The 14,620-nt window shown below is 34.4% G+C and overlaps 2 protein-coding genes across 2 annotated transcripts in view; both read right to left on the reverse strand.

Moving 5' to 3' along the window:
• Positions 1–3,142: 3,142 nt before the first annotated feature.
• LOC107849562 (histidine protein methyltransferase 1 homolog) lies at positions 3,143–7,413 on the reverse strand. The gene is made up of 8 exons (XM_016694117.2): positions 7,206–7,413; positions 6,380–6,442; positions 5,894–5,960; positions 5,374–5,474; positions 4,566–4,610; positions 4,181–4,486; positions 3,987–4,089; positions 3,143–3,396 (listed from the first exon to the last, which is right to left on the reverse strand). The coding sequence occupies exons 1-8, from the start codon at positions 7,338–7,340 to the stop codon at positions 3,314–3,316; spliced, it is 903 nt and encodes a 300-aa protein (XP_016549603.2). The 5' UTR covers positions 7,341–7,413; the 3' UTR covers positions 3,143–3,313.
• Positions 7,414–9,458: 2,045 nt separating this feature from the next.
• LOC107851131 (apyrase) overlaps positions 9,459–14,620 on the reverse strand; it is a gene marked incomplete at its 5' end in the record, with an annotated part of 5,913 nt that continues 751 nt past the window's right edge. Inside the window, 8 exon segments of the mRNA XM_047401311.1 lie at positions 9,459–9,718; positions 10,415–10,604; positions 11,680–11,894; positions 12,486–12,577; positions 13,081–13,283; positions 13,718–13,810; positions 13,966–14,022; positions 14,481–14,609. Coding sequence (XP_047257267.1) covers positions 9,579–9,718; positions 10,415–10,604; positions 11,680–11,894; positions 12,486–12,577; positions 13,081–13,283; positions 13,718–13,810; positions 13,966–14,022; positions 14,481–14,609 — 1,119 coding nt within the window.

Here is a 14,620-nt window from a genome sequence, read left to right on the forward strand (position 1 = left end):
CTCCCGTCACTGTGTGTGTGCGTGTATATGGCGTGAAGAAGAAAGAAAAATTTTTGATATCTGCTCTCTGTTTTTTTTTTATTCTCAAAATGTGTGTGTCCGTTCCTCCTCCTCTCTTTTTTTTTGTGAGAGTATGTGTGTATATATTGTTTTCCAAAAATAGAAGAAAATGGTCCCCTTTTTCTCCTTCTTTCCTAGAAGTTTCCCAATGTATATTTCTTTTTGCCCAAGAAAATGAGGGACCCACGTGGAGGTAAGGGTATGGTAGGTAGGTAGAGGGTGATTTGTCATTTTCTTATTGGGGGGTTGTTAGGATGTTAAAAGAATAAAAGTTTGTTGGGGATTTTGTTATTTTATTATTTTATTTTATTTTTTTTGTATTTTGTGAGGGTATAATAACACGGGTGAGGGTACACGGTAGGATAAAATAAGAATGGGTAAAAACGACATTGGGAGGGACGAAATTAGATGTCTACAACTTCATAATATAAAACCCTTTCAAACTTTAAAATCAATCTTTTTGGTTTAAAAAGGGTTGTGACATATCCAATAAAAAAAATTGAACCAAACTAATAATCCAATAAATTTATTTATAAAATCATTAATCCAATAATTATAAATCAATAACATTTTTATCGATTCGATTTATCAATTGGTTCGATTTTTACACCCCCAACTTTTATGCGTCTAACTCGTACAAATCTATGGCCGTTTCACGCCATCAATCATTAAATACTACACATTTATTTCAAAAAAAAAAATTATACTCCCTCCATTTTGGAATAAGTGAATTGTTGGGGTATTTATTGGTGTTTCAAAATAAGTGAATCATTGATTTTTTTTTTGTTTCAAATTTACCCTTATGATTGGACAACCAATTAACTTTTGAAAAAGTATTACAAGGTCAACTTTTTTTTTTTTGGATAAAAATAAAAAGTTGTATTAAATTTATGTTTTTAATGTTTTTTTCCTTAATATGTGTGCCAAAATTCAACAATTCATTTATTATGAAACGGAGGGAGTATAATTTTTCGTTGAAGGGGGTTCAGATCCTAAAGATGGCACCGCCAATACGTGATGGGATGAGGGCAGAGGCGGAACTTGAATTTAAAGTCTGTGGGTTCTAAATTTAAATGGGAAAAAATAATATTGCTAATGGGTTTCGAAACCACAATATGAAAGAATGAAAGGCTCTGCAGAATGTGCTCATACCACTTAGCTGCAAGCATCTCTTGTGTTGTAGGTTCACACACAATCAATTTATATGTTTCTACTGGATTGTTTAGTATAAATATAAGACTAAACTCGAAAGTTATTGGGTTCATCCGAACCTCCGTATAACACTGTAGTTCCGCCTCTGGATGAGGGCTATGGGGGTAAGAGTGAAGATGAGGTATGTTAGAAGATAGAGATGACACGATCAATGTATAATGTCACTAGCAAAATTTCTTGTTTTTTCCACTTTTATTAAGCAAGTTATTTTTCTCATTTTTAAAAAATTTATTTTCGTAAAAAAACAATTTAAATGCAATTTCTTAAAGTTATTTATTAAGCAGCTTGCTTCATCATTGGTGCAGAATTGTAATCTGTCGTCGTGGATATTAGAGTTTGCTCTAAATTTCCTCTCTTATTTGAATTCTTCCTCAATTATATTTTAATTCAAAAGGATTCTTTTTTTTTTTTTGGTACGAACAACTCAGCTATATTTATATCCCTTTTCAGAGAAAAAATTTGGACTTTCATAAATTGAAGATCAATTTTTTTCAAATTAACATAATAGTATTCACCATGTAATTATTAATAAGCCTAGTTTAGGGAACGATTATTCTCTCTATAGCTTCAACATTTTTTTTTCTTATATGTAGGGTCACTTAACCAATCGAGCGAAGCGGCAGGTATTGCAGATTTTATGAGATTTTTGATGGGTGTTAACCTATGGATCGATGAGGGATGCGGGCTCCAAAAATATTTTTGGACGAAAATTCTCGTGCGGTCCCATATAAATGGATCAGGTTGCTTTAGAGGGGTTAGGGGAATCATTTGTCAAGTCAAATGAGTGAAACAATAGGAATTACATATTTGATGAGTTGTGGGTTCGGGTTTCAAAAATATTTTTGGGCAAAACTTTTTGGACAGTCTCCTGACAACCTATTAATGGATTGAGTTGCTTTGGAGGGACTAAGAGAGCCATTTTTCAAGTCAAATAAGTGAAACGGCAGGAATTGTAAATTTTTTGCGACTTTTGATAGGCGTTAGCCTATGGATTGATGGGTGGGTGCGGACTTGGACAATATTTTTGGACGAAACTTCTTGGGCAGTCCCTTGACGATCTATTAAATTGATTGGGTTGCTTTGAAGGGGATGGGAAAATCATTTTTCAAGTCAAATGAGCGAAATGACAAGAATTATGGATCGGTGAGTGGTGCAGGCTCCACAAATTTTTTTGGGCGAAACCACTTGGGTTGTCTCCTACGACTTATTATATAGATTTGGTTGCTATGGAGGGGATGAGGAATTCATTTTTTAAGCCAAATAAGCGAAACGATAGAAATTGCAGATTTTGCAACTTTTAGAGATATTAAGCCTATGAATCGATGGGTGGATGCGGGCTCCGAAAATATTTTTGGGCGAAACCTTTTGGGTCATACCTGACGACCTATTAAATGTATCAGGTTACGTTGAAGGGGCTGAGGGAGCCACTTTTCAAGTCAAATGAGTGAAATAGCAAAATTGTAGATTTTTTGTGACATTCGATTAATGGATGCGAGCTCCGAAAATATTTATGGTTGAAGTTTCTTGAGCAGTCATCTGACGACCTATTAAATGGATCGGGTTGTTCGTAGGGGAGGGGGAGCCATTTTCAAGTCAAATGGGTGAAACGACAGGAATCTCAATTTTTTGTGACTTTCGATGGTTGTTAGCCTATGGATCGATAGGTAAATGTGGACTCCAAAAATATTTTGGGCGAAACCTCTTGGGCGGTCCTCTAACGAACTATTAAATAGACGATGGGAACTCCCATAAGTGGGGTCCGGGAAAGGTTGTGCGTACACATAACTTGCCCCTACTTTGTGAAGGTAGAGATCATTTCCGATAGACACTCCACTCAAGTTAGAGAGATCATTTCCGATAGACACTCAACTCAAGTAAAGCAAAACAAAAATAGTAGGAAAGGGAAATACATTAGTTAAACGGCACAGTTTTGGTCATTTATGTTAAAAGTAACAATCCTCAATTCTTTTTCATACACATCTTTTTCTTGATTCTCCATTTTACAGAGATGAAAGAAACTCTCAACTATTAGAACTACACTTCACCTGAAATGTAGCTTCCAGACTTCTCGAACATTCGAAGAGCCATCAGTAACCTCGGAAACTAGAGACGCCGCAAGAACACCTGATGAAGCAAACAAGAAACTCATGAGTCATGAGTAAAAAGCAACGACAACTGAAAAAGGAAGTAAGGAACAATGATCATTAAGGTAGTGCAATGATGAACAACTTGATGCAATGCAGACGAGCAAGCCAGCAGCGATATGAAGCTATTGTAATGGTCTCACTACCCGGAATGGACACTCACAATGTGTAGCAATTGGAATTCTCGTGATAATCCAAGAGCAATAATCACTCATGTGATTCTAGTAAGCATAGGATGAAGCTGAGTATTGAATAGAGAAGCCTTAATAGTCAAGGCACTTGGGGGAGGGGGGAATACAAACAAGCCTCTCCTCCCGCTCCACCTCATGGCGTGACCAGTAAAGCATAATGATCCTCAAACAATAACATACCCAGGAGGGTAGGATGTACGCAGACGGTAGGATGTACGCAGACCTTACCCGGGAGGCTGTTTCCAATAGACCCCCGGCTCAAAAGAGTGAGCATAATGATCCTTGAAAACAAATATCCAGTTCACAATGGAAAATGCAGTAGAAGTACATTAATGTCACTTTTCCAAGAATAAGAGTAAAAGTAAACTGAGTAGCTCACCGTCCTTCTCCACGATTGAAATAAATCGCCTCGAGCCACCACCGACACCAAAATAATGCTTCTTTGCAGCTAGATATACAACTCCATGAGGACTACGTAAGCACTGAACAAAAAGGAAAAAGGAAGGAAGCAATAGCTCAGATGCGACGAAATTCACTGATAAAACTAAAACTAGAACTTCAAAGAAAACAAACCTTTTTAATAAGTTTGTACAGACTAGGCAGAGTAGAAATTGAGTAAACTGTCTCTGCCATGAGAATTATATCATAACCAGCAGCCTGATCAACAGTTTGGCCGCTTATTGTGCCACTATCATCGGCAGGAACATGAGGAAGAATCAGATGAGCTTCATTCCAGTCACTTGCAAAGAAGCGAACTTCCGCGCTATTACTGTCACCTGTGGCTGACAAGTTCTTTTGAATATTGGCATTGACATTTGGAATTGTCAGGCATTGCAACACCTCAGCATTGAAGTCCTGAAAGTGTACAGCACCAGCACCCTAGTACAAACGAAGCAAAAATCCTAATCAAGAGGACAATGAGACGATTAAAAGAAAATCAATTAAGACATTTTTGTACCTTAAGGCATGCAAAGATCCCAGGAAGACCATGACCACAACCAAGCTGAAAACAGATGAAAGAGAGTGAACAAGATTAATAACGGATGATAATGACAAGAGTAAAGTATTGAGTCACGATTAGTTGGCAATAAACGCATTTAGGGTGTTGATCCCTCAAGGGTAATCACAACTGAAATATAAAAGTGATAATGACAGTTTTACAAACTCTTATTTAAATATATTAAAACGACACTTTATAGGAAAATCAACATTTCCACTGGGAATCTCTGATTTGACCTCAACTGTTTACATTCAATCAAACAATACACATACTCCATGCATAAGCTTCTTGGAACTTCCTCCCCGGCCCCGCTCCGCAACTCACACATAGACCCCAAGGTCTAAAGGAGAAAGGAGCGGAGATGCCTCCCTCAAGTGAAAAACAAAGGAACTGATAGGAGATGCACAGTAGATGCACAGTTACTTCTCCTAAAGTTGGTTTCTCTGGACACTCAACAGTATCTTATAGTGATCATCATTGATAAATACTTGCACAAGTATTCTATAAAAGAGAATCACCCTACTAAAAGCTCTTTCATCGACAAAAGCATGTGACTTATATAGGGAAAGAAAAAAACGTTAACAGAAAAATACTTATACTATGCTTAACGAACAGTAGACCTTTCTACTGCCTACAATAATAAATTGGACATCATTTTGACGAACACTGCATTGAGAAGGTAAGAGTGGATTTAATAAGTTAGGATTAGCAGTCTCTATGCATAACGGACAAGATCAAAAATTTCACCTCCACATTAGGAGCCCACCTCTAAAACTCTTTTTCCAGTCAATGATAATTGGCCGCTTTGCATCTCAGAGCTTAGAGTCTTCACTAAATCTAATGAACCTTCCCACAATTTCAGCCCCCCTGCAAAATGAAAATGAGAATATCAGTTATCTAATTACACTTCATAAGCCCAACATTCATTCCATACAACATGCTAGAAAATTGACGGTATTATGCTGATCGTAACCCTGCCGGACTTCTCATGATATTTTTCTACAATACTTTTTAATCAAAACAGTATATACATAAATTATCTATGAATAGAATGGCTCACGACTTTTTCTCCAGACTTATGACCAGCCGTGAACTTTCCCTTGCATAACACTACTTTATTTGCCAGTAAAAATTGACGTCATTACATCTAATTCTAGATCTGATAAATTTAAAACATTCCTAGACAGACGACATTCAACTAAATAAAGTTCACATAATTCATGTTGAGGTATCAGTAATTGTAACGAGCATGAAGGAGACAAAATGGGGACCTAAAACGTTGCTACCTTCATATTTGCCGGGGATCAAATCGGAATTTGACAGCCCAAATACTTGCTTTGTACTGACCCTTCCCTATAAAAAGGATTAAACACTAGTTAAGGCAACTAAAAGATATCTGAAGCTACATTCTTCTTTTCTTCCGTTAATAGTGGCTTTCGTGGAAAATGTTTTACCTTAGGAAAAGTGTTTGTTTCATTATAAAAGCAGGTAAGAATACGTACTTGTACAAGACATGGTGGAGGGTGTAAGTACAGCGTTATTAAGATGATATCTTTCAGCAGGTTTGCTAAAAATAGTGATCGAAACAAGCTAATTGAAGTAAAAGGCGGAATCTTTGTAAAGAAAAAATGAATTAAAGTATAAAAAAAATGATTTTTGAGAGAGAACACTTCCACATTTGAAAGTAAATAAACACTGAATGATTTCGACAAGGAAAATATCTTTAGCCACATTAAAAAAAAAGGTTAATAAGATGATAGAACTAATCTTACCTTAAGTAAAGTAAGGCCATCCAAATCTACAGGCTCCACATTGAACTCCACATTTGATGAAACCTAATCCAACAACAACAATAATAACTACGTCTTAGTCTCAAACAAGTTGGGGTCGCTATATGAATCTCCTCTTCTTCATTTAAACTCATTTTGTATCATGATCATGCTAAATAAAATAAAAAATGAAAACTAAGAGTGTGTGTTTATATATAGTACTTTTTGTCCTGAGCTGCGGGGTCTATCGGAAACCACCTCTATACTTCTTCGGAGGTAGTGGTATGGACTGCATACATTTTATCCTCCCCAGACCCCACCTACACTGGGTATGTTGTTGTAGTGTCGGAAGTTCTCTGACATGTCCAAACCTTGGTAGACCTGGTATTTATTACTAATAGGAAGTGACAGGTTGAATTAATCGAGGTGTACGTTAGTTGGCCTAACACCACGGTTATAAAAAAAGTTCTCCAACAAGTCTAAATCACATAAAGAACTGATTTTTCTTCCTTCTAAACTCCGAGATAAAGATACAATTTTTAGTATGAAGGGCCAAAAATAGACCTAAATTATCCCGGTTTTCAAGTTTTCTACTTGAACTATCACCAACTATTCATCAAAACACGTTTCATTTATCAATTGTTCGCTTTTCCTATCTATAAAACTCTAAAAAAGCGGATATTTTAGGTGTGTTTTTGACGATTTCATGTTTTGATTTTCGAAATTCAAACTATTCGAACGTTAGACCAATATTTTTAAATGTAATTGAACTACAACTTATATTATAATTTATATTAAATTAACTCTCGATAAATGAAATGTAACTAACCTGTGAGGGAAGTACTTCAACAGAAGGAGGTGGAGGTGGAGGTGGAAGTGGCTTTTCTGGGCCATCAAGAAAACCCGACCCGAATCCGAACCCAAAACCCGACCCGAACCCGGACCCGGATGTGTGTGTCTCCATAGCTAAAAAGTTTCAGTTTGAGGTTTCACTGTGTTGACGGCAAACTGATGGGAAGTAAACGCAACAGCTAAATGGGTCAAGACATATGGATATTAAATGGGCCTACTTATTGGGCTTTTATTTAGAGGTGTTTTTTGATTTTCCGTTAGGAGTGGGTTAAAGTTCCACGTTGGTTGGGAACAGACTAACAATCTGCTTATATGGAGTTGGTTTCTCATAAGCTAATTTTTGCGGTTAAGTGAGGTCCAAGTGTCATATCTTTACAAAATATCAGAGTCAGGTTCATCAGCGTTTGGACTTTTTGATCCACGCTTTAGTTGGGCCTATATGTAAAGGGGGTGTTAGAATGGGTTAAAGTCTCATATTGATCGAGAAATTGACTAACGGTTTGCTTATATGGACTTATACAATCCTCCCCTTGTGAGCTAGCTTTTTCTGGGTTGAGTTAGACCCACGTGGCATATCTTTACATGGTATTAAAGTCAGGTCTATACCTGTTTGGACTTTCGATCCATGCTCTAGTTGGGCCTGTGCGTGAAGGATGTTAGAATGGGTTAAAGTCCCATATTGATTCGGCAATTAACTGACTGTATGCTTGGATGACTTAGATAATTCTTCCTTTATGAACTAGCTTTTGGATTGAATTAGGCTCATGTGACATATCTTTACATGGTGTCAAAGTCAAATTTATCCTTGTTTACATTCCCGATTCACGCTCTAGTTGTGCATGTGCGTGGAAGGATGTTAGAATGGGCTAAAGCCCCATGTTGATTCAAAAATGGACTAATAGTTTGCTTATATGAAATTAGACAAACTCTCTTCGTGAGATAGCTTTTGGATTGAGTTAATTAGGCCCTCGTGACATATCTTTACATGGTATCAAATTTAGGTTCATCCCTGTTTGAACTCTCGGTTCACGCTCTAGTTGTGCATGTATGTGAAGGGGATTGTTAGAGTGGTTTAAAGTCTCACATTAATCAGAGAATATACCGACGACATGCTCATATAAACTTGGACAATTCAACTTTTGAGATCGAATTAAACTCATTGTCATAGCTTTACATTTTCAGGCCTAGAGTAATAAATGTGTTCCATGTGAATTTGGTGCCAATAAAAATACTTTTTATTGTTTGGTTGGTGAGTGTTTTTACTTTTTTATTAGTACTAAAGATCAATAACAATATCAATGTATATAGACATAAATTGTGCACAATTTGTTTGTAGGAAAAGATATTAAATAAAGGGTGTGTTTGGTATGATGAAAAATGTTTTCCTATTTTTTCTTGTTTGGTTACAATAAAATGTTTGGAAAACATTTTTCACAACAACTCATTTTCCTCAATTTGAGGGAAAATGACTTCCCTCATAGGTCAAGGGAAGTTATTTTTCAGAAAATGACAAATGTGACTTATGACCCCACCCCCACTCCTCTTCCCCACCCCAACAACACTCATATTCATATGACTCAAAAAATTCACATTTCTCAAAAATTTACATTACTCGGAGATATTTTTTACTATTCTTTGCTTCAATTTTTCACTAATTGAAATAAAAAATACTGAAGCCTGAATTTTTTTCATTTCCAATGTTCGTTGAATGTATTGCTATTTTCATATGCACAGAGGAAAACTTACCTATGTTAGTTTTGCTAATTGCATATTTCATTTTGTCATCGATGTAACTTGTTTCACGAGGTTGAATAAGCTTGTCGTTCTGTTATATTTCTATTGATTGCAGTATCTTGAGATTGTCCAGACAAAATATTGAAAAGTGTCTCCTATATTTGCTAATTAATAGTTGCTTAAATTTAGTGATTGTAATATTTTAGTATTCGATATTGATATTATTTGTTATGCTTAAATTAGTTCTTACAAATTGTTGAGTTGCTAGAGGTACTGATATACTAGTTAACAGTTAGTAATATTTTCTAAAAAAATTATTTTTCAACTCATCAATCAAACGCTAGAAAATATTTTTCTAAAAAATAGTCTCTACTCACCAACCATACACCATAAAATATTTTTCAAAAAATATTTTCCACTCACCAACCAAACATGAGAAAATAAGTAGAAAACCAACTTATTTTCATGCAAAATATTTTCCATCATACCAAACACACAAAGCTCAATACCCTCAAAGTTGCTCGTTAATTTAAGTTAATCCATTACAAGATTAAAAACACAACAAAGCTAATTAAGGGCATGAAATTATTGTTACAATAGAGTGACACAACATTAATTAAGATGATGAAAGTCTAATCTTGTTTGGAGATGAAGAAACTAAGTCAATTGCACATCCCAATGGCCATGCTGCTCCAACTAGGTAATTTTTGTATTGAACATCATGTATCACTGTGATTTCTTTGTATGGATTTAGTCCTGTCCAAACAAGCCAGAGATGTAAGTATACGTATAAAAAAAATGAAATGACAAACAACTTAAAAGTAATTACCTTTACTAGCCAAATATATAAAAATATCATCTATTATGTATCAAAAATGTATATTTTCTGTATATCATAAAAGAAATACATTTACTGGCTATTATTTTGAGAGACGGCGGTTATTTATGTCAAATATTTCAAAAAGGAAAAGACCAAGCAAAAATTTAGGTTATATTTGGAGATAAGCATTCAGCACCCCTGGAACTATGGTCAAAATTGTTATGACGTACTCCAACTTCACAAGGACCTTTTTGTGCTGACATGGCACCTTTACTAAATAAAATAGGATCCACGTCAAAGGTGTTACGCCAGCTAAAAAGGTTGACAAAAGGTGTCACGTCAGCTAAAAATGTTGACAAAAATAAACTAAAATTTAGTTCAGGAGAGTAATAGGACCCCGTGAAATTAGAAGTGTGCCACAGCAAATTTGATTATATTTCAGGAGTACTAAATGATTTACCCTTATATTTGTGTTTATAGTAAGCATAAAAGTACTATTAAACCTTAGTTGAATAGCTCAATAATAACCAGTTAAAATATACTGATCGTATTAATAAAATTCACACTGTAACGTATATAAGTTAAAAAATCCGATTTTAAACAATTATAAATTAAGGATGAAAGATACTTACCAAATCCATCAACAAGCAAACTGAACTCATATATCAAGTCCACACATAAATATGGGACATTTCTATCTTGAGTTTTTGGGAATACAGTTTTTATATCTGCTACATTTGTTTGACAAGCAACTTTAGCTGCATTTAAATACTGAATTGGCTTTGCTTTTGCTGATGGAAATTTGGAGTCAACAACGCCAACCTACAATGCAAAATTGAACATCAAACTTGGTGTATATTCAAATTTTATACAAAAAATATAATGATATACACATTATAATGACAACTATAAGTTTGACAATGGTGTAGAAAAGCTTACCCTAGGTACAATAGCAACCCCACCCCTAACTTTAGATGAAAAGCACCCTCCACTAATTCCCTTATCAACAAATTTGTTTATCACCAATAAGTTTTTCTTCTCTTTTCAATATTTTGGTGAATATATTGTTGTCTACGTAAAGTCCAGCCCGCTAGTAATATTGTTCACTCTAAGTTTAAATTTGTACGGTTTTAAATGAAGTCACTAGGGTGTAAGGTCTGTCTGAGGTCATTTGTATTTTGTCCAGCCCGCTGGTAAATATTGTTCGTTCTGGGCTTAAATCTACACGATTTTAAACGAAGTCACTAGGGGTGTAAGGCCTGATAACGTATATACCCAAATGTGTCGCCTGTATTTTTTTCAGCGCGCTGGTAATATTGTTCGCTCTGAGCCTAAATCTGCACGGTCTTCAATGAAGTCACTAGAGTGTAAGGCCTGATAACGTATATACCTAATGTGTCAATTGTATTTTGTCAATTTGAAATCTTATCCTATGTTAAAGTCCAGCCCGCTGGTAATATTGTTCGCTCTGGACCTAGATCTGTACGGTTTTAAACAAAGTCACTAGGGTGTAAGACCTAATAATGTATATACCCAATGTGTCATCTGTATTTTGTCGATTTCAACTCTTATCCTAAGTTAAAGTCCAGCCCGCTGGTAATATTGTTCGCTCTGGACTTAAATCTGCATGATTTCAAACAACGTCACTAGGGTTTAAGGCCTGATAACGTATACACCCAATGTGTCATCTGTATTTTATCGATTTCAACTCTTATCCTAAGTTAAGGACCAGCGCGCTGGTAATACTGTTTGCTTTGGACCTAAATCTGTACGGTTTTAAACGACGTCACTAGGGTTTAAGGCCTGATAACTTATACACCCAATTAATGTGTCATCTGTATTTTGTCGATTTGAACTCTTATCCTAAGTTAGGGTGTACGTCAGAAATTAATTTTACCTGAGCACCAATATCATAGAAGAAAGATGAAGCATGAATAGTCTTTTGTCCACCACCACCACCACCATTCCACACACCATTGAATGTGCATTCTTCATTGATGCATTTTGCTTTGGTTCTAAGTGCCTGTTTAACTAAGTTCCTGCATCTCCTCCAACTATTACCTTTTTTTGGTGCTTGTACTTTGTAGTCCACTCCTCCATATGAGTAAAACCCTAGAAAAAAAAAACCACAATAATCATGGAAATGTTAAAAAACAGGCAGTTTGATACACTAAAGCTATCGCTATATGCGGTGTCCGGGGAAGGGCCCCACCACAAGGTTGTATCGTAGCAGGTTTACCTTGCACTTCTGCCAGAGGCTGTTTCCGAGGCTTATTAATAGTAGTAAAAGTTTATTAGGGTTAACTGATTAACATGATTAGCATAAGATTTCTTCTATCGGAAAAAGGTGCGAAAAATACCTATACTTTGGCGAAATTTGTTGTTACGCATTCTGAACTTTGCGGGGGTCCTATTTTTTGCTGTATTTAACTGACATATATTTGGCACTTGAACCACTCCTTGTATATCGCGCACATTTAGCGCGTAAGAAACAAATGTTTGATAAGGAGAAAATACATGCCAGTTAAATACAATAAAAAATAGGACCCCCGCAAAGTTCAAGATGGGTAACTGCAAATTTCGCCTGAATACAGATATTTTTCTCACATTTTCCCCTTCTTCTTTTATATAGTCTAACTATTTCAACAATTATTATAAAGTTTAATAAAGATTAATAAGAGATTTGAAATTTATAATATATACCTTCATATCCTTCCAAAGCACAAGGATTACTTCCATTTCTTGATGCCTTAAAAATCTCAGCTCTACCAGCTAGTTGTCCATAGTTCAAATAACTGCATATACATCATAAAATAAAATTATAAAAACACATAATTAATCAATATCTTAATTATCATTAATAAAAATATTAAACTCTAGTTGACACCATGTGTGTAAGTCTAATTACTCCTAACATTTGGTGTACTTATTAAATATATAATCAATTGAAATTGTTGTTTCTCACCAACTATTAGATTATTATAATAGTTGTTTCATATTCGAGCTCTGAAAATAGAAAAATAATCACAAGTTGCACTTTTCCCTTAATTCAATGGATCTTATTCGACACGAATCTAGCTTAGTCAGAGACTTTAAAGCAATGGAGGCAAAGCTAGTATTTTAGTTTACTGGTTCTGGACTACAAACTTTTTGTTTTCTTACTAGGTTCTGAATAGATTATTTTACATGTTAAAAAATAAAAACCATATATAACACCATTGTCACTTTGTCCCTGAAATGTGAGTACCGTACACTGAATAAAAAACAAAATATATATGTATAAGAGGAGAAAACAAACCTATGTACATAGAGATTATAATCTTTAGACATAAGATGTTTTTTATGAACATAAGGTTTTCCATCTACATCTTGAGGAGCCTTTACAAATTGTTCATCTGATATAGCATATGCCATTTGGACTGAACCACCACCAAGATCAATTGTTGCTGTTGTACTTGTATAATTTTTGCCCAAATTTCCCAATAAATAATTCATTGCCACCTACATACATTTTAATAATAATAAATACTTACCAAAATTAAAAAATAATTAGATAAGATATTCAACTCTGATTAAATAAAAGGATTTGCTACTCAATTGAGATCTCTCACTAACCCTACACTATATACATGATTATTTTATGTCTATTTTTAAAGAGCAATTATTTATTAAAGAAAATTTGAAATGAGAGTTACATGTTGTTATATAATATTCTAAAGCCTTTGGGTACCCAGGGGACTCATACAAAATAAGTAAAAAGTCTTTATATATATATATATATATATATATTATTTACACACGATTATATACATATTATAGATGAAATATACATGTAAGAAATTTTAGTTTAAGCAGTAATTAGCTAGATAGACGACTATTTAGGTTAATTTTTCAGTAAGAAAAAATAATAAATTATTGAATTTGTTGTAACTTACCCACATGTAGGAGCCCTCTTGAGTACCATCAAGAATAGTGACCCATTGATCTTTGCTATGGAAAGTGCTTTGGTTCTTGACTAAATCTCTCACCTAATAAAATTGAAAAAGGACCAAAAAAAATAAAAAGGCAAAAGCTTAAATTCATAAATTTGTGAAAGAAGGGTTAAAAATTTTTATTTATAAGAAAAAAATGAATTTTCTTCAAGTCAATATTGAAAATACGATGAAATGAAATGTATATATACCGCTTGTAGAATTTTTTCAGCTGCATCCCCTTTTAACATTCTCAGACCGGCTGTTGCCTGTATATATCATTATTCACACAAGAAAAAAAAATATTAAAAGAGCAATCAACAGTATCTCATATATCATAAACAATTCTACATAACAAAGATTTGATAAATCAACTTGCATTACTCTATCTAAGAAAAGAAAAATGAAAAACCATCAGCTTCCACATTTTGACCATGTACTTTTAATATATGCTAAGTAAAAGAATTGTATTTATTATGTTAATAGTATTTAACTTTTATAAATGCCTTCACATTGTAAAAAAGTTTTTTTTCAAATTACTAGTTTCGCTTGTTATGAACAGTTATATATGAATAGTTATTTTCGTCAGTAGTTCTTTTTGGAATTACTATTTAATAAATAACCCTTTTTTCGACAGCTTATATAATAAAAACCTAAAAATAAAAGTTTTAAGTAAATCAATCGTTATATTTTGAGTGATCTGATAGTGTAAATTATGTATACTAACCCCAAGTTCCAAGGGTGTTTCAGATTGTAATTCTTGAGGAACAGCACCTTCAGCTCCCTCTAAAAGTGGCACTAGTGAATTGGCTGCTGCCTTTGGATCTTCTGCATATGAACTTAATCCTGGATTTATCTATAAAAAAA

The sequence above is a fragment of the Capsicum annuum genome, chromosome 12, assembly GCF_002878395.1.
Source record: "Capsicum annuum cultivar UCD-10X-F1 chromosome 12, UCD10Xv1.1, whole genome shotgun sequence".
NCBI classification, from domain to species: domain Eukaryota; kingdom Viridiplantae; phylum Streptophyta; class Magnoliopsida; order Solanales; family Solanaceae; genus Capsicum; species Capsicum annuum.